Genomic DNA, 26763 nt, shown 5'->3' with positions numbered 1-26763 from the left:
GCACATATTACCCATCACTTTATACTATTCAAGACATGAGTCTTTACTACTTCTTTATCCTGCAGGGAGGCCATTACACCCCTAAAGGCCGGGGGCCGCTGGGTCCTGACGGGATTGTTTGGTACTCCTGGAGAGATTCTGACTATTACTCCTTACGCAAAGTCACCATGATGATCCGCCCACGCACCTTCCGAACTCGTTTGTCCCCCTGAACCATTGTCACCATGACAATGGTTAGGACACAGGAACTATATCATGAGCATCTCACTGGGACACCATAGTGATAGTGACGTCCAGTGATCTTTTTGTTGTCAGGAGGAAGTGAATGTATAGCTGTCAACAACAGCTTTTTTTGTAGTGAGTACACCTACAGTACAACGTAACCTCTGGAAATGGCACCTCTCCTGCTATTTTTGAACTGTGCATGTGAAAATGTGGCTGATATGCTCAATATTCCAACTATTTTCTGCGTATTTTTGGAAACACAAACTTACTGCAGAACTGCAGAGTTCCAATTGGGACATGGACATTTTTCACTCATTTGTGAGACATTAGCTCTGGACATTTTTCATGTCTGTGTCATGGGAAGTGAGTTCTTCCTTATTTTGTACTTCTATTTTGTACCTTTAGTTTGATACTTTGACACTTCACACACTATTAGCAACTTAGCCAAAAATAAAAGGTCACATTTGTGTGATATGTTGACAGAGTGAAGGGGCTTGTGGTTTCTACCAGCCACTGAGAGGTGAGACTGCTTAATGAATGCTCTGCATATGATGTATACTTACTGCATGTACTATTTAATATTACTCCATTACCCTATTTTCATCATTTTGAATTTCAGCCCACTCTAAATTGAATTCCTTGTGTAAATTCATATTAAAATATAAAGTGTATTAATGCTGTTACTGAAGTAAGTCATGATACAAGAACACTGAACTGTATTCGATATGACCCCAAAGTGTTGTGTGAGGACTGTGTATACATACATATGTGCTGTACAATAAACACTATATATACCATGTATCACATAGGACACCATTTCATACAGAGAGAATGCACAAACTTCAACAAAAGGATATTTGTTGCAAAGTTATTTACATTCTTCACACAGGGGCTCATACAAACCTTTAACTGGCAGATGTTGACCAGAGGTGAAGTCAATAGGCCAAATGATACAGAAAACAGACCACAGCATTGCAATTGGTTGACTTTTAACTCTTACACAACCGGAAAATAAAATTACCATTGTTTTACAAGATTTTTATAGATGGTATGAGTTGTTTTTATTGCAAAAGAAAATTTAAACAGTGCAATCCACATCATGATTTGATTGAAAGTAGCGCAACTAACCCTGAACACAACAGTACAAAAACTGAAAGACATTATAGTGTTTGGTCTGTCTAGTGTTTAAGTTCTCTCCGCCTAACTACTTTATGTGGGCTACACATCCAGCTGCACCTGATGCAAGCGAGAGCTGAATGTGGGGTAAAAGGGCTCTTTCACTTCCTCCACTACAAGACTGCACAAACACACTCTTTGACCCTTCGCACAGGCTGCCGACTCATTCTCATTCCTATCCATCTCTACGCAAGAATCTGCTTAAGCGAATAAGGGCTTTACTGTGAGTGAATCAGAGAGTGCGTAGTGTGCTGTACAGTCTGAACCACACAGAGAACAAGACAAGGTTTCTTTCAAACACACACGCATGGAAACAAATAAACTCTCGATGAGTACAAATCATTGTTTAATAAATCAAAACAGAATTTTTGCTCCTCTTTCTGAGTTACACTGTATTGCAAATACTTCTATACATAAAATAGTATCTCAATGACAAGAAGCACCTGATAGGTTCAATAGAATATATATATATGTATGTATATATATATATATATATGTATCAAGTGATAAGAAAACAAAGGGTGAACAAGATTAGAGATTGATTGAAAAATGAGCGGTGAAAAGCAAAAGCAAAACTGCATACATGACATAATCCATGGCTCTTTCCCAAACACTTCTTATATAGTACAGATTCTTAAAGTTGACACCTTCATATAAAAACACCATAATCTGGTCAAAAAATGGACAAACATTCTTCAGGAGTACTGGGAGAGAGAAATTATGTTTGGAACAGACTAAACTCGATATTAAGTCGCTGACTTTTGGCTTTAACATACAATGTGTAAAATAATAAGCCCTTCTCTCCTGAAATGTAAACTGAAATGTCATGGTATGCAGGCCTGGGGGCAACTACGTTGAGCTTTTTTTTTTTTTTTCCTCAAAGGGGCAAGGCACGTGGGAAAGATAGGACAGGGGTGGGGCTTCCTGTTAGCTTTTGAGGAAGTGCAGGATGAAGGGCTAGGCACAGCCAGCAGTTGACATACAGAGGACACACACTATGCCTTTGAAAACTCATCTAAGACTTGCTTTCTTAAAAGGGATGCTCCACTGCCATTACTGACAATGTTAGGACTCTCTTGATGGTAGAAAAAATTAAAATACACTCAATATTGGCCAAGACAGTAAAGCTCTGATTCGCTGTCCATGCTGCTCAGAAATCAAACCCCCATCTGTCTTTAATGACAGAGGGGCAAATGGCTTTGTGTAGATGTGTATATCCTTTGGAATGATGTTTGAAGAATTGTAGAGTATTGCTTCAAAATAGGTAGATATAATGTGGCTACAGGCATGTTCGTGCTCATAGCTGTACAAAAATGTGTATCACATTAGAGATATCTGGGCTTTGACTCATGCAATGAGGCAATTTTGTGGATACAAACTGTTTACTTCCTGTGACACAAGCTGAGGACCTCAGACAGAGGAAGGGTTGTCTGTAAATAATGTGTTTTATTCTGCCATCACTGTTTTTTCAGCTGTCGCACATGTTCATTGGAGTTCATAAACCTCCGAGAGCAGCGGACAAAAGTAAAACTACAAGCTGGGACTGCTGGCATGAGCAGAAAGGAAGAGATGAGGTAAGAGCGAGAGAAAGAGAGAAGTGAAATTTAAATTAAAGGGAGGGAAAAGAATGCAGTATAAGCGAGAATAATTTGGATGTTGAGCTGGTTAAACTCTTCTTGTCTTGTAGTGCGAGACCGCCGGCCGTTGCTTTCACATTGTAGTGAACTGACTGTGTGCTTGTCTCAGCTTTGCAGCAATCTGTGGGTTCAGAAGAAGAAAAACTAACATAAATACAAGAGCAGAAAGTGCCATGTGATGGTTTAATATGTAAGCACTATGTAGTTTCTCCACAGGTAATAAGGCAACAAAAGGGACAGACTGTTACAGACTCCAATTTACTCTGATAGATGGTCGATAAAAATGCCTTTACCGTCTCGTAAAACTTGACTTGCTCCTCCAGGTACAACTGCATGACCCTGTTATAGTCATAGATCCGGTTGCTATGGAAGTGGTTCATCTCAGCTGAGGCAGAAGAAAAGGGGTAAACACTTAAATCAGACAAGATGATCATGATAAACTCCACCACTTTAACGTGCCCGGGCAAGTCGTGGTACCTTGCAATGCATAAGACATGGTGCTGACTCGTTTAGCCATCGTGACTTTGTCCTGAGGGGTAATTTTACTGGTGGCCACCAACTTGTCAGCCTCCTTCACCTTGTCTATGGCTGCCTGCAAGTATTTTAAATAAGCAAACAACAACACAGGAGTCTTTAGTTATATTCTGTGGAGACAGACAATCATTTCTCACATCTGCATCCAGATGTGATGAAGGAATTTAAATGAAAACCTGATATCTTAGTAAAAAAAACTACTATTACAACTAGATTTTTGCAGAATTAGTTGCCCCTTGAAAAACCCATAGGGCTACTCCAGCAATTTAGTATTACACTTCTATAAAGTTGAGGGACTCACAAGAGACAGATGTAAAGAAAAGAAAGGTCAAAATCAAACCAACAGTGGTAGAGATATTCTCATTTTAAGTCCCTAGTGATAGTAAAGCTCTAAAAACACTGGATCCCACATTGCCCAAAATGCAACTGACATCATCAAGACTTCAGAAAGTCATCAAACCCTGGCCAAACAGTACTCCTAATGATAGGTAAATAATATTGAACATTGGTATTGATAGCGCTTTCCCCCCTTTTCTCTTGGAATGAGAGCTGCTGTACCTTATGGACTCCAATGGTGTCCGGGAAGCATCCAAGCAGACCCTTATATTCATTGTTGGTCTCCATGAGGAAGTGGAGGTCTTTCCTGGGCTGGAAAGCAACACAGATAGGAAGATAAATGTAAGAAATGTAAAACAACCTGAAACTGGGACAGTAAGGATGTTGAAATTAGTCTAGTGATGACGTTAATCTAAAACAGAAATAACACATGGATCTGAAACTGATAAGACAGAACACAGGAAAAAAATATGTCACAGGAGTCACTGAAACACTAAAATAGGAAAACTCAGTGTAGTTAAAATAATAGATATTCTCAGTAAGAGACCATGGATTCAGCTGAACATCCTGTAGACAGACACTGGACAGGGAATCACTATAGGAATAATAGAAAAGGAAAAGATATTTGTCTGATTTATTAATTTATCCTGCAGTAAATCCGGCTATTTATATATTCACCTACATTCTTCCCTTATTGTTGAATTTATAAAGGGAAAGCTGCATGCAGCCTACATGGTTCAATGCAACAGATACACTGCCTTGTTTTAGACTTTTGGCTTCTGAGATGAATCCATGTCGAGTCAATTGCTTTCTCCAGCACTAAACTGTATTGCAGGAAATGCTAAACTAAAGCCAACAATTCTACAAAAAGTGTCTGGAGCAGCAAAGGCTTACCAGATGATTCCTCCCTCTGGATGCAGCTGGGACATTTAAAAAAAGGCCCGAATTTGATTTTTATTACACACCACCACACTGATAAAACTACACAGAACGGTCAAAAAAGATACATTCAAGTCATAGGTTAGAACAGGATTTATGAAATACTGGAAACCAGGTTTGCCCTTGGTCTCTTCCTTTCCAGATATAGTCTTCACCAGCAGGACGCTGGGTTAAAAGGGTCATAAAATAAGCCACGGCTAGGATGTAAACACTGCAAGCAGGAAATGTTCATAGACACATGAGATATTGTGAATTGAGAGTGAACACAAATGGTTGATAAAGGAGCCTAAAATAAACTTTAAGACCTTTGAGACACCAGAGACCTTAAAGTCCTGCTCTAATGTCTTGTTACTGCAGGAAAACAAGAACACCCCTGACAGGATCTGTGTTTAAATTCAAGACAGTAAAGGCTGTTTGGGTAAAAATAAAACAATTTCTTAGGGTCTAAATCAATTTTCACCGGACTGGATTGTGACTGCAATACCAACAGGAAGAAGTAGTTCTGTAATTTTTGCAATAGCAGTAATATTCCATTATGTACGTACCTGCTCTGCCACCATCTGAGCAATCTCCTCATATGTCTTCCCCGCTGCTGTCATTGCATCAGTCAAGGTTGACTCACCTACAGCAGAAATATGTTTAGAATACGTCATCACTGTGTTTCTTAAGAGCGTCTGTGAGCCGGTTTGTTTCCAAACAGATTTCCACATGATGACTGCACAGGAAATTACATCCACAGCACTTCAGCTGCCACTATTACGATCATTACACATGTTGATTACGGTAATCTTTCATAAGTGTGACAACAGACAGCAATGTTAGTGAAAGAGCCTGTGAGAAGACACAAATAGCTTACATCTGGGAAAACACCTAAGGCGCTAAAACAACATCTGATGTCATATTTGTATTCATTGTTGTACCTTGGTATCCGCTGCTGGTGAACACAGAGGAGAGGTTTTGGAAGGCTTTGCCGATTCTCTGGTACTCTTTTGGCAGAGCTGGTGAGGGAAAGAGATAAACCATGAAAACACACACCCACACAGTGTGAATACATTTTATTAGGTTGACAAAATATTCAACATAATGATTCATTCTTAAATATAAACAGTAATTTACAGCACAAAGTGAAGGTGTGGCCTGTGTGGGGTAAAGCATTTATTTAACTTGAGTGTAGTGTCTACGTACGGCCTGTGCATCTCTTCCAGTGCTCATTGCCCACTGTGAGGATTTCTTTCACCCCGTCATCCATGGCTTTTGTAAACCTGCTGAACTGCTCACATTTCTGTTCACTGTGGACGAGGGACACATTTCACATGCAATGAATTACATGAGCATATGCAGGTAAACATACAGTAATGTACAAAGTTAACATTGGTGCTTTTTGAGCTATGCTTTGCTTTTTGCAGAGGTTTAAAGCAAATTTTGATATAACTCACACTTCTACAGGATCCAGGTCCTGAGCTTCAGGCTCTATCGTGGTGAAGATCATCACTCCTACTGTCTCGTCTTTCTCTGCTTTTCTCTTCCCCATCTTCCAGTCCTACACCAGTCAATTATCAGCATCTTAGTTCTGCAGTCTTGAATAAATGGTCTATAGTACAGTATATGCAGCTGCTTGAAATCTAATCAATTAAATCTCATTATAAAGATTTTCCATGAAATAGTTTAAATATTCAAGCAAGGCACTTTCAATTCTTAAGTAATACAATCTCTAAGCACACATAATTTAAGATCTTGAGGGAGAACAAGTGGAGGAGGCATAGCATACCTTCTCATCCTTGTAGGTGAGGAAAAGCTGGAATACTTCACTGCCGGAAATCACCGGGTGCCTGCACATCCTGCTCATCCAGCCCTGCAACCTCTCCATACGCATCTTAATAAACTCTTCCTCAAACCGTCCTAGAATGAGAGGGATATAAAGAAAATATGTTGTCTTCAACATGTTCATATTTTCCAAACTGTAAAGTAGTGTCACATTTGTTAGTGGTTAGAGAGTGAGACACTTACCTGTTACCTGCTTGTCTGGTAAAGAGGGGATGGGGATGGCTGACCCAAATTTGTCCAAGAGCCTCTCATACAGCCAATCAAAGTGTTTGTATCTGTGATTGACTGGTCGGTTTGTGGTCTGCAAACCAGCGACAATGAATTTTGTTATGACTTATGGATACTATACCTTTGTAATCTGGGATCAAACACCATATCATTGTCTTACCCAATCATGTAATACTTGTTTGATGGGGTATAACAAAACAGTACAAAATGGAATCGTTCATTTTTTCTCAACAGATTCATGCAGATTCACATTCATAGTCTAATAAATGCTTATTTGGATACTTACGCTGGCAGTGATTTGGTACTCGATGTAGCTCTTGAGACCATACATCTTTGAGCCTTTTTTGGGATCAGCCACCACACAGTCTAGCTGGGTTTCTGGGTATGACCACACTGGACCAACTTCTCCTAACTGAGAAGAAAAGAAAAAGGTTTAGAAACCTACTGTGGCTTTTATGACCTACAAACATGAACTACAGGTGGCAAAAAAGAGGAAATCATGTCAATGCTGTAAAGCTTTGGAACACACGCTGAACGTATAACATCTTTTTCAACCACAAAATGAAAGACAATTTCAATATTCTTTTAGTTTGTTGTGTTATGATACAGCATATTGTACTTATTAAATCAGGTAGATTACATTCTACCACTTCTGATATAACAAGTTAAGACATATGATGATATATTGTATGTATATTGTTTAAATATTTAGAGATAACTTACATAAATCGTTAGCTTGTCTTTGCCCTTAGAAATCTGCTTGCATAGAAGGTAGAGCTCTGGCCCAGACTTGGAGAACCCAGGAAACCTGCTCAAAGAGAAAAAGAAGTTTAAAAAGTGATATTTAGATGTTCTCTATTCTTAATCAGACTCTTTAATTCATCCAACCATAGTCCACCACTTTTTTTGATATTGCTAGAGGCAGCTTTCTGTGGGCCTAAACAGGTTTGTGCTTGCAGACATCATTATGTTAACCACAATTACAAAATTACTACCATCATTAATAATAGATATTTCTATAATGTGATCATTTTTAGTGTTTCTGGTTTTGACAGCAAAAACTGTATGTTATGGTTGATTCCAGGAGAAATGCTTGTAAAAGTATGGCTTGGTCCAAGCAGAATTCAGAAGAATTCATTTCTGCTGCTGAATTTTTCATAAATACACTATAATCTATACTTCAAACCTGTATGTATTACTGCTTTATGAATTCTTACTTGTTGAGGGAGATTTTCATTGAAGATGCATGAGCTCCGCCTCTCTGCATGGCGCCACTTTCTCCAGATTCTGATTCATTGTAACCTCCAGTAGACTTCATGTCATCCCACTCATCATCCCACTCATCATCCTCTGCTCCTGAGGTCAGATGAAAGCATGCATGGTTGGTTTTTTTTTTTAAATCACAAACAGAAAGCACATGTTCTGTGCCCAGCAACCTACACTACATCGTGTCATGGTCTTTCCTACCACAAGAAGCAAACAACAAGAGGTGTGAGAAAAACCACCTCTGATGTGTGAAACTTAACTGAGCAGCTTCTAGCTATTATCACCTTTTATTGACTGCTGCGTTATAATATCTAAAGATACAATGGAGGAATATTTAAATGTGATTCAAAGATGTCTACATAGGTTGCCTCTGTGGTTATATTTTGGTTGGATCGGAAAGAGTTATAAATGCACTTGCATTAACTTGAGGGCATGCAGCACTCACCCATAAAATATCAAAAAATACTACTAAATGCTACTAAAAAAAAAGAAAAAGAGCCAAGATCTGTATAGCATGATTATCCCTGCAGCGTTGCACTTTCCACATGAGGTCTGACAAATGAGCACATAGATACAGTATGTAGTCTGTAAATGAACTAAGAGCATAATTCAAACTCTGTGGCGTGAAGCAGATCTTAATGTCTGAATTTGGCCCCAGGCAATCAGAGCAAATATTTCCACACTGACACGACAGGCAAGTTAGCAAATCATTATCGCATTGCTGTGTCACATCTGCTCTACAAAGCCAAAAGCCAATAACTAAATATTCAGTCAAAATTGAGTTAAGACCAGAGTCTGACTTTCTGACGTTTCTTTTACAACAAAACAATAAAAGATGTCATATAAATCTATCATTTCAGAGAAAAAATAATCAATTTTAATGACCCAAATCTTAGTAATAAAGTTTGTTATACCATATAAATGAGACAGTATTCAATTTCAACCAAGATGGAGAAACAACAGCAGCTGAACTAGTCCAGCTAAAAGATTACTAGCCTAGCTTAGCAGTACTGTAACCATGTAACCTCTTTTTCTCAACTTCATCCCTTCTTTAGTCACTGCTCTGTGTCTTTGTAGGGCAGACATGCTGTGAGACAAAACACATCATAAAACTCAGCATTAAACACACCCAATAAGTCTGAGAGATGTCAACCTTTTCACGCTGGTTTTGACTTGAGACAAATACAATAACATTTATATCTCTTAAATTCCAGAGAACAGTCACAACTTGCACTTTCTCACATCACAATATAGTTAAGATAGTGTTAATATCATGGTACAAATTGAATGCCTCACACACATGCTTTTAAGAATGTAGATCATGCCCTTAAAATATTTGCTGGAAACTCTCAATGTATTGCAAGTCCACACACAAAAATGAGGAAAAAGCTTCCACTAGGCGATGCACGGGATACCTGTGTAATCGATAAGGTAAGGGTATGGGTAGATGTCTTTGGCAAGAGAGAAACAAAGGAAAAGTTTATTAAATCTTCTCACTATTAAGTATTCCCTCTGTTCTCTTTTTACAATAACAACTGAAGAATTTAAGAAAACAGGTCAAGTAATTTGTCCTTCTGAGTCATGCGTGAGGCTAACTTTTCCAGTCTGGCAAAAACAGAATCATGACTTGATTGTCCTGTGGCGAATCTCTGCAGAGAGAGCTGCCAGACAGAGACGACTGAGCAGAACCACATCTGGCAGTTAAAGTAACCAAATCTCTTAAAACCTGTGTGAAGTAGTGTTTGCAAATAATAATTGTTAAATCAAACTTCTTGGAATTCCGGATTAGAGGAGTTTACTGTATATTATCAAGACATTTCAGTAAGTAAGTATCAGGTTAAATTGAAGGTCAGGAAACAGTTTTCTTTCCTGAGTATAAAGAATATTCATCATCATTTTATAGTACGATGCCAATGCAATCTGGTACTCTGAAGACATAGGTTTTGAAGATTATTTGCAAAGACTACTTGACCCATGTTTTACTCTAAAGTGATATACTGCTTGCTGGTAAACACAAACAATCACAAATCAATCAAGATTAAAAAACAAGGTAAAAGCATAAAACAGATCAACATGACATCTAAAACAGAAACTTTTTCCAAATGCCTGGAGAAATGGATTGTTGGAAAAAAAAAAGCACTAAAACATTTATACAAGATGTGTACTAAAACACAGGATGTTGTGGGATGTAGGAACCTCTCCTACGATGATCCAAAACCAGCATCCCAAGAGATAGCTGAGTGAGATGTTAAAGAAATGATGTACTAATCCACAATTGTTGATCGTGAAAATGACATCAGGATATGCTGTCATGAATATACAACATTTACTCACCATATCTGTGTTGCAGTGTCTCAGCATATAAGACGGCTTTCTTTATTTGATTATTTGTTGGATTTGGCTGTAAGTCTTGGGATCCCAGAACCACATCATCCAATACAGTCAGGAAACTGAACCCATACTTGTTCACAACTATTCTCAAACTGCTAATAGGATGACTTCAAAATCGACCAAAATATCAGCGAACCAAAAGCCAACAGGAAGCTACCGAGGTGTTGGCGCAGAATACCAGGCAGTGTCACCCAAAAGTGAGTGACTTTATGAATGACACAAAATTATAGGCAGTAATTTTAATGTACTGACACATATTATTCAAAACACAACATCTCTTCTTACCTGGGCCCTGGTAAGCCTGAGGGTGACCCTGTGATACGGAGCCCCAGGGGTCAGCGGCAGCAGTCTTCCCAGTCTGGGTGCCCTCTGGATTGGATGCCCAATTGTTAGAGGAGCCCCCCGAGGGGTCTGCGTTCCACACCGACCAGGGATCATTACCATTACTAGCCTGTAAAGAAAGACAGGGAGAAAGTGAGAAAAGAAAAATGGAGTGAAATGTCAGATCAAAGATGGAGTTGGAGAAAGAGTGAGAGAGCAGTGTGGACGGAGTTTGGAGTCTGTGAAAAGAGAATCCGACAGCAGTCTGAAAAAAACAAACAAACATGCTTTTTCAAACACATGATGCAAATCTGACCGCAAACAGGATATCGTTTCAGTCAGATAAATACGTTTGATAATGACTGCTCTGTGCTATAAAATAAAAGCCTCTGAACACATGCAATAACTACAAATGAACTCATAATATTGCACATTTGAACAAGTGCACATGCTTATAATAATACATACTCGCAAACAACCAATTTCCAGTGCACGCATACATTTTTTATAGTGCTTGCAGGCCGAAAAAGCCACTGCATCCAAAGCTTGCAAGGCATTCATAGACCACTATAAAAGCATGTGGGCCTAGACATGCAACAGAGTGCACATGTGCCTTTCCTAGGTTGCTAATTAGCTGACATTCTGAGCACAGAACTAGTGCAGGGTCAGTAAACACACCGCATGATAAACATACAGAAAAACACATAAACCAGAGTTTCACGGAAAATTGCTGCAGAGACATTAACAAATGAGCACAGCAGCTCAATGAGGAGCAACCATCCGGCGGTGTTTTCTAGATGTAGCAGCACCTTTACTGTAAGACAACAGTCATGGTAGCATTTTTAAGGATTATTTACATTCATTAGATAATTATCTTAATCATAATCATCTTGAGTAAATGCATGTGATGAGGTCTAATGATTTGTCAGTGTGATCAGTCAAATATACGTGAGATACAAGGATCATTGACTCTGATCTTTAAAAGTCTTTAAAGTTTCACAGTGGAACTGATTTATACAATCGAGGTTAAAGGTGTGGGAGTTGATTGTTGACATGATGGTGTTTATGTGTGCCCGTGTACTGTCGTGCGAGGTGAATGGAGAGGGTGAGATCATGCTTTTTGCAGGCATTGGGAGTAGGAGGGGGAATTTGCCAAAAGCAGACCAATCAAGAGAGGAGGGGACTTGGGGTAATAAATGACTGGGGGTGGGGTGGGGTGGGGGGGGTCTCAGTTTCACAGCCCCAGCCCACCACCCCCAAGTGGCTGTTACCTCATCAGGGGACGAAAGGTAGGGGGAAACTGGGGTGTCAGGGGTGTCCGGCTGGGGACTCAAGCCCCCAGCATCCACCTTGAGGGGAAGAGAAGGTGACATCATCACAAAGCACCAGCAGTGAAGGTTTACACTCAGCAGGGGATGGGTTCAAATGATGCTGGAAATAAACGTGCTTGTATGTGTGTGTGTGTGTGTGTGTGTTTGAGAGTGAGTGAGCATGAGGGTTAATGTCTGACACATTTCCTGCCTTGACTCAACCTCTTACTGTGCACAAATTTCTACTGATCCAGCAGTACGCTCATTTTTGTGGAACTTCCTGTCTGCAAACGACAAAAGATTTCAGAGAGCTCATTTCCTCCCAATTCTATTTTACTAGAGAAACCTGCGCTATTCATAAATGACACGACCACGGTGAAATATCTCTCACAGCAGCTGCTCTCACTTCCACATCTATCTCTGGGGTTCACACATGCTGCAAGAATGTCAGTAAAACTCTTCGCTCACTTCTGCTTTTTGTTGTTTCTTAAAAATCACACCATAAGACATACTTTTGAAAATGGGAGTGTGGGATTGTGGCAGGTAGCACTTTGCACGGCACTGTTGTTGTTGTGTGTACGCTTACTTCCAGACCTCTGGTTTAGAGAAGTCAGGGCTTTATGTTCATTTCATACTCTGACAACAGGACAAGAAAAAACAGCAGCATTTGATATAATACCAGTATGAATTTATTGACTCCATGCCTTTAAAAGGTGAGTCCATTACCTGGTTTTGTGCAGGCGCTGATGCGGGAGCGTAGGCATCAAAGAAGGACAGGTCCGCAGATGCAACATTTCCTACACTTGGAGTAGGTGCTGTGGTGCTTGCTGCTCCTGGGAATGATGGCGTCGGCTTACCGAACTATAAATGGAGGGATGAGGAACAGAGGGAGACACAGAAAAAAAGCCCCATTACAGGAACACATCCAGATATTCCAGTGTGATCTAATGACTTTTAAAGGTACATTCTTCTGTGGTAATGTGATCGTGTCTCCTTGGCATTCCCTGGCTTTGCAAACTGGGTTTTTCACTTTCTCAGTTTATCCAAAAATGTGACAGCGCTGGCTTGTGACCTCAAAGCATGAATGCATAAATTTTAATCCATTTTACCACTTGTCAATATGAAAACACCACACCCAACCTTGCTGGTTGTTTTTGTGGTTCAACATCCTTATTGTTTTTGCAGCTCCTCTTTTTTACCAACAGAGTGCACTAATACAGAAAGTGGTTGCTTGAGAAGCTGTGTCCTGATGTTTTTCATTATATAAAAAACAAAAGATGTTATATAAGCTGCAAGTGCAATTGGTCATCACAAAGTTTTTATGATTTGGATACAGAACCAAAACAGTCTGGGGGCAGCTGGAGAGGTAACTAAGGGTCAGACAAACACATATCCACATGACGCTGATGGCGGATTTAAGAAGACAAATAATAATAACAAACACCTTCTTCTTCACGCATACACTACATTGTTAGATGTCGCAATGAGTGTTGTTTAGGGTGAGGCTTAACTTTTAATCAGACTTCTCTGACTTTTATTCTAACCAAACTCCCTCTCTGACTCTTCCTGAGTGTCTTCAGAGTGAATCATATCCCCATGATAAAGTCTGAGTTACTGGATCAAAATGAACACACACACACAAAAACACTCTAATCAGCAAAACTCTGAAGGAGGCACATCCTGTTGAGATTTTAGTTCCAGGGAAGGGACAGCACCACAGTATTAAGTAGACGAAGAGGTTGAAATGTTAACTGTTTAAAACTCTGAGGGTACATATTGGGCATAGTGACCTCAAAGCATGATAGCAGATGGCTTTGTTGCTTGATTCACTGTAAGTAATTCCATTTGAAATACAGTAAGGGGTGTGAAACGTGCATTGTCAAATCATCACCACCTCTCTTACCTCTATGTAGTCTTCTGGCACCAATCCAACCTCCCCTCTGGAGTTCTGTGCTTCGATCCAGCCACCTCCAATATGCTGAAATAAAAAGGACAACATGTCAGTATAACTGAGTGAGGTTGAAGGAGGAACTCTGAGTGTTTACATGTTCTGCAATATCTGACAACTCTAAAAGCTCTGTTTACATAAAGTGTCAGTAATTAGAATTCTCCTCTTTTTTTTCCACAATATTTCTGAATGCAGCCTGAAATTTAAAAACAAGAAAACAGGCTGTGTAATAAGAGAGCAAAAAGGTCTTCCCTGCCGTGTACATGTCTTTTTTTACTTAAAGTTTGTTGATTATCTATGGAAACCAACTACTAAAGATTAATTTCAGTTTCAGTCACCCTTTGGATTGAATTATTTGATTTTGTTGCGATGACACAATTCTATGAGTAATCATGTTTTCTTTGGTCATACTGCTTTGCTGCAACAGCAATACTCCCCATGTATGAAGTGTCTGACATGCACATGCACTCTTGCAGAAACGCTGTTTGGTGTGTATACGTGACCATGAAATCAGGTGTCAACAAAATCTAGCTGTGTTAACCACGTTTCTCTTAATGCCTCATGCCAATTAAGGACAGCAGGTTTCCCACGTACATGTTGTTTAAGAATAGAGCAGAAAGCTGACAAAAACCAGGTTACCTTAAGTATCTGTAAACACACTGGATGACCCCAGGACAAATTCCTGCACAGTCAGTTTATTTAGTAGGAAAAAAGATTTTGTTCTGATACAGTAAGTCCCGACTGGCTTGAGACAGACTTTGATTCGAAAACTATGTAGGTCAGCACATAGTTAGTGACCTTTGAACTGTTGGCGACTGGCTGTGATGAGATCATGTTTGCTCCCTCTGTTTTTTTCCCTTCCTTCATCTGTATATGTTTGTGACACTTGGTTTACAGACAGTCTGAGATTATGTGAGTAGAGCCTTTATAGGACTGCAGGTTTAAAAGAGACAGATGAAGAGTACATTTAAAGGAGAGGCTATAATAGATGAAGCTGTAGTTAAAATTATAGTTAACCATCTTTAAAACTTGAGGCAGCTCAAAGTAACCTAACTTAACTATTAAAAAAAATTATGAAACTGTGAAAGTTCCCAGATGACATCCACCAAATTACACATTTTTCAGGATGAACACAAACAGACATCTACAACAAAATCAGACATAACAATGCCATCCAAACAAACTGAATAAATGGCCAGCATACACCAAAAGAAATCAAATAAAAGTCAAACTTGAAAAACAGCTAATAGAGGAGCATTATTATGTCTGTACCTGATTGGTGATTGTGATTGTCTCGCCTTCTTTCACCGTCAACTCGTTGTTTCCAGGCTCAGCAGTGAAGTCATATAAAACCTGTGCCTGTACACAATCATGGAGAAAAAAAACACACACACAATGACACACAATGATGGACACATGCAACCCTATCAACACCACCTTCAGTAGTCTTGACACTCGTGGGGTGAAATAAGGGAAGGGTGAAACAGGCCAAACTAGTTATTCTGGACTTGTTATGCTGACTCTTAACTAGGCACAAGTATCAACAAAAAACAAGGCCAGAACCAAGATGTTAGCTGGTTCAGTTTCATACAAGAGCCTGCAGTTCTTCTCACACTGACCCACATCTACTAATCTGTCCCTCTCACTGGGGTCCCAGAGGAGCACACACACACACATGCTGTACACAGTGAGAGATAATAAACTGAAAACTGTTCTAAATATGACTGCACCTGTCACAGTTCACTTCACGTCTGATTTTAGGCCTAGCAACGTATTTATTTGCATGAATTTGACTATTTATATTTACTTAGATTGGCAGTTCTTATCCAAGCTAAAAAAGGTCAGCGTGTCACCCATTATCAGGACAGTATCAAATTCACAGTGCTCGACTAGCTTACTTGTTCATTAACCAGTGAGATGGAATGCGAGGCTATTTGCTCTTCTCCTGAACAGAGGTCTATTTTAGTGTTCCACCTCCCAGGAGTCAAGGAAGCTAGATGATGTTTTTAAAACAGGAACTACATAAGACCTCAACTCAGATATGATTTGTGTCTAATGAAAGCACTTTGTTCCGCTTTACAATCTGATTGATCGGGTGATAAAAAGAAGTTGTGACATGCTGTCTCCACAGATGCACAGATATTATTGAAAATTAAAGCCCTGTTCCACCTATTATTGTTGATTTACTTGCATGTTTGGCCTTTATTGTGCAGAATGATGCACGTGCAGCGTTTGACACTAGAAAGTTATTGTCACATTCATCTGCTGAAGGCAGACAGTTTCTCTGTGTTCACCTTAAATCTGAGTCCCGCTTGTCTCCAGCAGTTGAACTTTTGAAATGAACAATATGGCCATATTCAAATATTCTGGATTTTTCAATGAGAAAAGGAGTAGATTGAACTTTTTTGAGGCAAAACCTTACCGGACACAATTTATGATTCCAATAAAGGTGATTCGTACATCTTTAAACATGTTTAAACATTGCTGTTTAACTTTAATCTGGAAACACAAATACACTATCATAATCAAAATAAGCCTCAGGCCCACCCAACTATTTCCAGTCATTACAACAGAAATACACATAGGCTGACAATACTAACAGTACTTTATTATTGTATTAATACTAAAACTAACTGCAATACTGATCACCATACAATGAAGTCTATGAAGAAGATTTAAAGTAATTATTTTCACTTATATTCATACTGTACTGAATGAACAAAGCAATACACACACTAAAGACTACGTTTCCCAGCATTCCGCGGAGGCACAAGTGATCCGCACTGCGAAGGTAGTAAAATGTCACAAGACACTTTCTTAATGAGACACATTTTCCATGTACAGTAAACATATTCGTTTCACTTTTACAGCATACACAAGCGTTGTACGCGTCCATTACACGCTTCCAAACCGGACTATTAAAATGTTTTGACCCCCAAATAATGTGAAACTTACTGAGTCCAGAACTCACTGTAAACCTAAAGCGAGAAACTACAACTCGTCTCTCCAAGTCCATGGTCCGCAAGTTTCGCAGAAAAAAAGAACTGAGAGGGAAAACTGGAGAAGACATTACACTCGGGTTGACGTTAATGCACCGTAGAAAAGTTGTCAGACCTACCTTTACTGCCATTGTCGAAGCATTGATCAATCATTACAAACACAGGCCCTGCGGTTTTCAGGATTTCCAATCCTCAGCTGGACATTTCCTCCCGCTGCTTTCCGACTAAAAGCGAAGAAAACACGGTAATTCCTCCCGGTAGAGAGCCGCCGCACCACAGACTTTAACACATTACTAAACACAGTTTGCCCTTTAAGAAATTCAAAAACCTGAATAACAGAGACGACAGAAACAGAGCGACTCAGTGCGACTGCAAGTTTGAACCGCGTAGAGCTGCTGACAGCACGGAGGGAGTGACCTGCACCACCGACAGAGACCGGAAAGCTAGTCTGGATCCGATACGGCCCTCCAATACATGACTGCTCATATGAAATAAGATAAAATACTACAGTTAGAAATCACCTAACTTGCAGAAAAATACATTGAACAAGTAAAAAAACGTGGAAATGCGTAAAACTAGAAATAATTATACCAAATGACAAATATAAACTCACTGAAACAACAACAATAACAGGTTAATAGTATACATATAATAAAATATATATAAATTCATAAACCACCGAAATACTTTTTGAAGCTATGAAACATACTTTGCAGAAATGAAAGGAAAAGACAAGTGAGCTAAATTGCCTAGTTGGCTAAACATGGTTAGTAAAACAATATTTTTACTTTTTTTAAAAAAATTCTAGATCTTTCTTATTTGTTTGCTAATTTGTTTTGAACCTATAAGTTAAAAGGCTATTTAAAAAAGAAATATATACAGATAGATATATAGGCCTATATATTCTCAGAGGTTCAGACTACATTAGCCTTAGCTGATTTTTAATTTGAGTTTTTTCTAATTTGAGTCGAAACAGTGGTCAAAGTTTGGCTGTTTTATTCTAATCTCAAAGTAACTGCTGTGGTGTGTTCACTGTCAACGTTGTTGACAACTCACAGCTGGCTCAACGGCTCTAAGGGAGTGACCCTGAGCTCATTTCTTATACTGAAGTTGGCCTCTGCTGGACTACATTTGCTATTACATGACATTACAAGCTATGGGTCTATCCTTAAAGATCTAGTGGTCAGGATCGCATTCTTACTGGTCTTTCCAATCATCAAATCTAAACAAAAAGACATTTTTTTTTTTTTAAATAACCATAATAATAGTGTTGTCTGTTTATTCTGTCCAACTCACACCTTTCCTATTTCTCTCTGCTGTATACCACAAAACTAGAAAGCAAAGTTTTCAGAAGAGAAATTAACTGTGCACCCTTTTTGCTGAAAATTGCAGGTGTTAAATACTGGTTAACAGATTAAAATGTTAATTGCTTGCATCTGAGATGTTGAATGAGTTGAATGAATGTTAAAATTAAGCAATTAAACCAGTCAAAGTGTCAGTAGAGGTAGATGCACTGAAAGGGTTTGAAGTGTCTTTTGAAGTGTAATAGTTGAAAGCAGTTGAAATTTTACAAGCCAACTTTAAGTCCTGCGGGCAGTCAAATTGTCAGTGTGTATGTAAGCACTGAAAGTAGATGAACTGTCATTTAAAAAAGTGAGGGATGACAGCAGTTGAGATGTCCGTTGAACTGTAAAGTTGATGCTGAGGTTGAGGCACCAGAGATAGTTTCAAAGAGTCTGTATGAGAAGTATGAATGGAGACAACAGTTTAGATGTCAGTATTTGAGCTGTTGGTTTAAAGTAAAAGTTAGTTGAAGTATCAGTTGAGGTGTAGAAAATGGATGTAAATGGATGTAATTAAACATTTCTGTAAGTTGAAGCCTCTTTATGCACAGTAAATAATAATAAAAAGATTAAATTCAAGAATATGAGTGATTGGAGTGCTGAAGGCGAGCACTCCAATTAACAGAAAACCTATCAAAGGTGAAATCATAAGAATAATCTTAGTCTTGACAGGGAATACTAAAAACAAACATGACATGTAAAGTAAGCTCCTCCACTAAAATTGACAGAAATTCAACTGTGTGAGGATCTGAATACAACAATCACACTATTCACATTCCTATAAAATGAAAGATTTTGGCTGGAATCAAGTGTTTGATATATGAGGAGGTGACAAGGGGAGAGATTTTGGCCAGAGTGAATATATTGACTACTTTGACTCTGGCCAAAATGAAAGGTACAGTGCACCTTTCATTCCTGCTCCCTCCTCGTCACCTCCTCATATATCAAACACCTGAGTCCAGCAGTGGTCTCATTTGTCTGTCAATGGAAAACAGAACCTGTTGAACAGGTTGATATCAATGGGGAGGGAGCTGACAGGGGATACAGTTCACTGGACGTAGGTGAAGTGTGCAGCCCTCCTGATCACAGCTTGTTACAGAAAGAGAGTATTTATAGTATGACAAGGCTTTTTACAGCACTGAGTAGGAAGCTGAAGATTTTGACACCTCTGTCATCAAAGACAATGATTTTTGAGGAAATTCTTGAATTTGAAATTAACATTAAATTCATCACAAAAAACAGAGTGTGACAGCGAAACTGATATGCAGTATTTGTCAGTGGTGGAAGAAGAAAAGTACCTATGCAGCAATATAGAAATACTTACAAGTTTTGTTTACATTACAAGTAAAGCTGCATGAAATATCCTACATGAGTACTTAAGTATTGGCAGTAAATTTTACTTAAAGTATTGCAGTAAAAGTAGTGGTTTGGTCCCTCTGACTTATATATTTATTATATATGACATCATTACATTATTAATACTGAAGCATCAGTGTTAGAGCAGCATGTTACTGTTGTAGCTGCTGGAGGCGGAGCTAGTTTGAACTACTTTATAGACAGTTAGCCAGTTTAGTCCAGTGGTTCCCAACCTAGGGGTCAGGCCCCTCCAAAGGCTCACCGGATAAATCTGAGGGGTTGTGAGACAATTAATTGGAGAGGGAAGAAGAAAAAACAAAGTTCTGATAAACAAATCTGTTTTCAGTTTTATGATTTTTCTCTAATCTTTGATTTTTGGTGAAATATTGGATCATTTGAACATTTATTAAAATTAAACCATGTGAGAAGTTTAGAGGGAAAAATCACTATTTGGTGGAACTGTTAACAACTCATAGACATCTGAAATGTGACCCCGACTACACACTGCTTTTTGTAAGACATCAAAAGACAAAAAGGTTGGAAACCACTGGTTTCATCTTTACAATGTGTTATATTATCCACTGTGTAAAATCTAAAAATGGAAATACTTGAGTAAAGAGCCTAAAAATTGTAGTTGTTGTAAATGTACATAGTTTCCACCACAGGTATTTGTTCCTCTTCCAGGACAAATGGTAAATGACTGAGCATTTCTTGCCTGTATCAGTTGAGTTCATCTAGCAGTGCAGGTGTGTCGGAGGGTGGGAGGGTGTTTGGCAACTCTGCAGACAGTCGGCTCAGTTAGAAGAACTCCAACTTCACAGAGACATCATGCTCTCTCTGCTTCCGTTCCTCTACCTGTCTCTGGTCTGGACAAATGAAGTAGGGGCATCAGATCCTGGCCTGCCCTTCATGGAGTACCTGGACAATGACCATCTGGTCTGCCTGAAGTGGGGCTTTGATAAACTGCAAGGAAACATTACATTCAAACTGGTGGTCAACACAACTGGCTGGGTGGGCTTTGGCTTGAGTCCAAATGGAGGCATGAAGGGGTCAGATATCGTCATGGGGGGACTTGGACCCAGCGGACCCTACTTCACAGTAAGCCATTACCAGATGTTAAGTGTAGGAATTTGTTTTATGTGTTCTTCCATGCTTGATTCTTTCCCCAATGTTATGGACACATTTTAAAGTCTAATTTTTCTGTGTTAAACAGCAAACATAACAGAATGTTTAGGCAGTACTGGGCTCTCTACTCTCTCAAAGTGTTGTCTTTTATCCATTAGGATCGTTATGCCACAGGGGACTCCATGCCTGTAGTGGACAAGGAGCAGAGCTACACTCTCCTGTCTCTAACTGAGAGTGACGGACAAACCATCATGACCTTTTGGAGGTCCATTCAGTCATGTGATGACCAAGACTTCCACATCACTGTAAGACATCCAGTTATTCTTTCTCCCTACCTCCCTTCCTATTATATTTGTGTGGAATGAGATGCAAGGTTGATAAGCATGCAAAGTACGTACCACACAAACACCATTTTAAGTAAAAAAAATATTGTTAAAGAGCAGTATGAGTTATAGTTACTCCAAAAATGATTTATTTGGTTTAAGAGCTTCCTCAGGTCAAATTTCATTGCAAAATTATTACTCCAAATAACTGATGCTTGATGTGAAAGAGTGGAAATCTCCATCCTCCTCCATGGAGCTTTAACCTGCATCACAAGTTTACTCTCTTTGTGTACCTTTCTTCACTGTTGGGACTCATTATTTGTAATACTATAGTCTTTTGTATTGTTGATCTAATTCTCTTACATCTTAAATTTCATGTTTGTGTCCATGTATACTCTGTTGTGGGAATGCTTTGGTTACACTCACCTCAAGGTTCCTTTACAGTGTTTTCAAATATGGAGACAATGGAGATTTTGCTTTTCATTGAACACGTGAAATGCTATACAGTTTTAGGTTATAAAACCTGGATGTACATGTTAATGTTTGTGGTTACACACAGTGAACTGCAATGTCAGAGCATTAAACTGTCACTGTCTATTGTCTTGAATATAAAAAAGTTTCATAAGGTAAATAAAAACTTAATTTCTCCATTTTGGGGACAGAGGAACATGCTATCCCCCTTAGTGAATGCATTCTCTTTCATGTTATCGCTTTTGTATTGTATGATATCTGCTGAATACGATTGCCATCTTTTTTACAGGCTAAACCCATTAAGCTGATATATGCCTATGGAACAACAGATGAGATTGCTTACCACAGGGCCCGCAGAGGAACCAAGGAGGTCAACCTGCTGAATTACAAGTCCAAGACAACCTTACCCAGCCTCAACTACATCACTGCCACAGTGGAAAATGTAAGATTTTTCCTTTATTGACACATGACTAATTAATTCCCTCATTGTCTAACAGGAGAGGTGGAAAACAGTACAATTTACAATCAGTTTGAATGAACGTGTAGAAATATTACAAAACTATTCTGATACAAGTAGTCGTCCAAACAAAGACATAGACATGTGTTTCATTCACATTTATATTTATTTTTTGCAGGTCACTATCCCTCCCTTTCATACCTATTACCACTGCAAGGTCATGAAGTTTCCATACTTAAACAAAAAACATCATATATATCAGGTAATGTGATTCCATACATGAGATTTTTGACCTCACTCAAATGTTTTTGGTTGATTTGAGATTTCAAATGCCAGTCTGGACAGAATAATAGTTACAGTTAAGAAAAAAAAAAAAACTTTAATATGTTATCAGTAAGTGACACACAAGGTATAGCAGACATAACCTAATATAAAACTAGTCCATTAAGTGAAAAGGTAAATATAGAAATGAACTGGAAGCGCCATGATTTTCCATATTCAATTTCCCTTTCTACCTTTATTCATCATTCTTTAAACCTTCTGAACCAAACTGTACTTTTACCTCAGATTGAACCAGTGATTGACAACCCTGACATTGTTCATCACATGCTGCTCTACAGCTGCCCCTACTATGTGACACAACCCTCTGACAACCCATGTTTCATGGGCGACTTAGGGGACTACTGCTACGGGGTGGTGGCTGCCTGGGGAGTGGGAGGAGGAGTAAGTGAGAATGAAGCATCCGTTCTCTAGTTCTGGTCCATCTCTGAATACTTAGATTAATTTTGTTATGTGTCTGCAATGTATATCCATGTCAGTCATGTCATTGTTGTGTTTGTGTGAGTAAATCTCCAATTTATCCCTGAAACCTCAGGCATTTGAGTTCCCAGAACATGCTGGTATTCCTACTGGAGGTGAGGGCAGTGATAAGTTCTATAGGCTGGAAATCCATTACAATAACCCAACCGAGGAAACAGGTACATACTCCTTTTTCTACTGTCTAATATATAACTTTAACTTTAACTCTGTTTCTTGAATTGTGATATTACAATATATGTCAAATTTTGGTTACAGATGAGACATTTATTCATTCTGTGAAGGATTTAAGGTATTTTTTTGCTCTGTGCACTAAATGCCACTGACACAGTTCATGTATTCAAGCAATTTAATATTGCATTTTCATAAAGTTAGGGGACAGAGGCAGAGATTTTTAGTCACTAGTATAGGTCAAGTGTAAGTAGGTCAAGCCAATAGTGTCTTCTTCATTAAAAACAAAACAAAACAAAAAAACTTGTGCTCTGGCTGCTGTCTACATAATTACAGAATATGCATTGTGTACACTAACACATACTATATTACATACAGTATAGTGCTGGTGTATCTTAATTTCTTTATTCTGTTGAATCTTTATTACATGACTGTGGTACAACATACAACACTCTTTCTCGTCTCTCTCCGTACAGGCAGGACAGACAGCTCAGGATTGAGACTACATTATACAGACCAACTCCGGCAGCATGATGTGGGCATCCTTACCACAGGGTTGGAGCCATTTGGAGATATTAAGTACAACATCCCTCCCGGAGCCACTAAATTCCACAGCTATGGTGTGTGTAATACCACTCTCTTCTCTCAGGTATGTAGTGGCTCAATGTGGATTTCAAAAGGCAGGGGTGGTTTTTCAGAGACAAGATAGAAGGAAGATTGTTTCGTTGTTTACAACTATGTTCCTGATAGTCACTGCTTTCCAACCCTAGCTCATGAATCCTGTGCCTGACCTCCAAGTGTTTGCTGTGTTGTTGCACACTCACTTGGCTGGGAGGAAGGTCAGACTTGGCCATTTCAGGTAAGAAGTCAGTCAATATCTAAACTGAAAAATTACAAACCAGAATGACATATACGTTTGAAATAAAACTTAGAAACGGCCTCTTTATGTAAAAACTCAGTAACAAATTGTTGGTAATTACTTCTTGGTCTATGTAGAAATGGAAAGCAGATAGATTTCTTAGCCTTGGACGAGAACTACAACTTTGAGATACAAGAGACTATCAGTTTGGGGAACATCAAGACCATCAAGCCGGTGAGCCTCCATAAACCTATTTTACAACAAGCATTTTGACTTGATATCGTAAAGAATGCACAGATGCAACAAATTACATTAATTATGGTTCTGTTGTATGAACAATCTATAAGAACTTCCTTAGTTGGCTTTGGAGTGGTATGTGCACAAGCGCTTGACTTAGGTACTTTTCAAGGAGGAGTAGAGGAATAAAAATACCAGATCACCTATCCTGGTATAACATGCTGCTACACTGAGCTGCAATATCCACACCTTGCTGGTGCAAAGGCTATTGCATTTGTGCCCATATATTGATATGTTAAAAGGTATTTTTTAGTAAGTTATTAGTTGTTTAAACCATTGAAAACTATACAGTATTAACAGTGTTTACACATTACTTGTCTTACACTACAGGGGGATGATATTGTCGTTGAGTGCACCTACAATACTACAGGTCGTGCAGGATACACAAAGGTGGGTAGAGTAAATACTGTATGACCTAATGTGACACACTGTGTGCTTTAAATGAAGTCAGTGCTGTCCAAATAAAATCACAGAACCAACACGAAGACTTTTGTGTTCACTTTGAGGTTACAAATTAGCAGATTATGATGATTTTATGATGAAATATGTACAAATCAAATTGTGGTTATTGAAATAACATTTAAAACTTTTATATCTCCAAAGCTGGGAATCGCACACATTAACATTGAACACCTGCATCATTTAGTGCAATTGGATTAAATAATGCTGTAATGAATATTGAATACAAAATAATACAGCATAATTTGAAGACTAATTAAGAGCATTAAATTAATATACCACACACATAATACTACAATATTAAAGCACATGCCTCTCATAAACCTCTGCTGTCTTACACTTTGTGTTGAATTCATTCCCACATATAAAAAGAACAAACAAAATCAATCTCAAGTCTGTAATGACTGCCCCGTTTAATTCTTTCTTCCTTCAGATGGGGTTAGCAACTACCGATGAGATGTGCCTGGCCTTCCTGCTCTTCTACCCTGCAATCAGTGTCACTGGATGTGCTAGCCACCCAGATGTGACAAATCTGTCAATGGACAACAGTTACCAGTAAGACCTGATGCAGTCCTTCACTCTTTCACTGTGTGACTCTGGCTCCAGTGCTGACTTACAATCACTTTGCAGATTACATTCATGATATGTTTCTCGATATACTCTTTTTTAAGAATTGCTGAGTATGAGAGTTTGCTGAAGACCCTGCCACAAATTCAGGGGGTCTTTGATGATAACGTGAGTATCAGTCAGAATTGTATTATTGTGTCTTTGCTTTGTTAAATCCACTCTAATAAAGAAAGAAATGTTTTTCATCATGTTTAATACAACTAAGCAGTTTCTCTTAATATTTTATCACTCATAATTGGTCAAATATTTGTAAACTGGCTCCAACTTGAATTGATTCATTAGTAATAGTTAATAATTACAAATCCATCACCATTACTGGTATTTTTAGATTAACAAATTTGATTAATTTTTACACATATAACTCAGATCTTTTTGTGGCTTTAAAATGTTAAATTTGTCTATTGCTGGTGATTTTTTATAAGTTTTTTTTCTCATTCTCTTTCTTTCATTCTGTTCCCTCTAAGTTTATCTGAACCATTTTGTTGATTATTTATATAGCCTATGCTTTCAATAATACATCAAATTTATTTGTATAAGTAGTCTTTCAGCTGAAGACTTTTGCTGCTTTGAATGTGTCCACTACATTTAATTCTTTGTCCCATATAGAGCATAGAAAGTGAAGGTCTTTATTATCTTCCTATATGTGGTATTTAAGTCACTGACAACAAAGCATTTGTAGGTGCAGTATCATAAAAGAGATATTTTAATATATTTTTTTAAACTTGTCTTTTTCACAGATCACATTCTCAAGTTACCCAAATGGCACTGTCAGGGAGATGATGAAAACACCGACTGTCACTTGTCAGAATACCAACGTGTCAAGCGGAGGCACTTTCTGGATTTTGAACCCAGCAGCAGGAATCATATTTTTACTTGTCTGGATTGCACTAATGTGAAGTGACTGAAGAAGCAACAGATCCAATCCATCGTAATCTTTTAAATCTTTTAAACAACCCTATTTCTATTAAGAATAATCATGTTTACAAGACAGCGTGTGGATCGTTTCCTATGTTTTGTCTGTCTGCTCTGTTTATATCTTCTTCACCATTTTTTTTTATTAATTATCATTGATTTGATTTGATTTGACTGATTTGCTTTGCTGTCTTAATGTAAGCACAAAATTCTTTGCCATGTACACCTGGAGACAATTCATACCAAAAAGTAGTTTAATTTCACTATGTACGACGATGATAATTATAAAGGAACTCATAATTACATATTACTCATTAAGGCTATGATTAACGCTTTGACCAAATGTATGCATTAGAAAGATTATATAGCACTAATACATTTGCATTTATTGCGTGTGTGTACTTGCACTGTAA

The 26763-nt window shown here is 38.4% G+C and overlaps 3 protein-coding genes across 9 annotated transcripts in view; 2 read left to right on the top strand and 1 right to left on the bottom strand.

Moving 5' to 3' along the window:
* Positions 1–2479, top strand: part of si:ch211-203k16.3 (techylectin-5B) — a 29475-nt gene extending 26996 nt beyond the window's left edge. For all 3 annotated transcript variants that reach the window (XM_044376570.1, XM_044376569.1, XM_044376568.1), the window contains one exon: positions 66–2479. In XM_044376570.1, the coding sequence (XP_044232505.1) occupies positions 66–212 (147 nt within the window). In that variant the 3' untranslated portion in view covers positions 213–2479. The remainder of the gene's footprint in view (positions 1–65) is intronic.
* Positions 2228–17586, bottom strand: snx9b (sorting nexin 9b). 5 transcript variants are annotated; one of them, XM_044376563.1, is made up of 21 exons: positions 17463–17586; positions 17254–17358; positions 15408–15494; positions 14091–14165; positions 12914–13048; positions 12149–12226; positions 10842–11007; positions 9581–9616; positions 8117–8255; positions 7623–7707; positions 7186–7311; positions 6855–6972; positions 6616–6746; positions 6284–6387; positions 6033–6136; positions 5768–5845; positions 5393–5469; positions 4131–4220; positions 3516–3630; positions 3332–3423; positions 2228–3159 (listed from the first exon to the last, which is right to left on the bottom strand). In XM_044376563.1, exons 2-21 carry the CDS (start codon positions 17263–17265, stop codon positions 3112–3114), a joined length of 1896 nt encoding a protein of 631 aa, XP_044232498.1. In that variant the 5' UTR covers positions 17266–17358; positions 17463–17586; the 3' UTR covers positions 2228–3111. The 5 variants fall into 5 exon arrangements, with proteins under 5 accessions (XP_044232498.1, XP_044232497.1, XP_044232499.1 ...); XM_044376562.1 differs by having other exon boundaries at positions 17254–17586; XM_044376564.1 differs by lacking the exon at positions 9581–9616 and having other exon boundaries at positions 17254–17585.
* Positions 17587–20426: 2840 nt separating this feature from the next.
* moxd1l (monooxygenase, DBH-like 1, like) lies at positions 20427–26593 on the top strand. Its single transcript, XM_044377500.1, has 13 exons — positions 20427–20931; positions 21117–21263; positions 22042–22194; positions 22388–22471; positions 22777–22932; positions 23084–23186; positions 23673–23845; positions 23967–24055; positions 24193–24289; positions 24683–24742; positions 25245–25366; positions 25483–25546; positions 26176–26593. Exons 1-13 carry the CDS (start codon positions 20662–20664, stop codon positions 26332–26334), a joined length of 1677 nt encoding a protein of 558 aa, XP_044233435.1. The 5' UTR covers positions 20427–20661; the 3' UTR covers positions 26335–26593.
* Positions 26594–26763: the final 170 nt, after the last annotated feature.

Source organism: Thunnus albacares, chromosome 16, assembly GCF_914725855.1.
Source record: "Thunnus albacares chromosome 16, fThuAlb1.1, whole genome shotgun sequence".
In the NCBI taxonomy this organism is placed as follows: Eukaryota; Metazoa; Chordata; class Actinopteri; order Scombriformes; family Scombridae; genus Thunnus; species Thunnus albacares.
The sequence above is the reverse complement of the archived record's forward strand: the minus strand, read 5'-3'. Positions and strand labels throughout refer to the sequence as shown.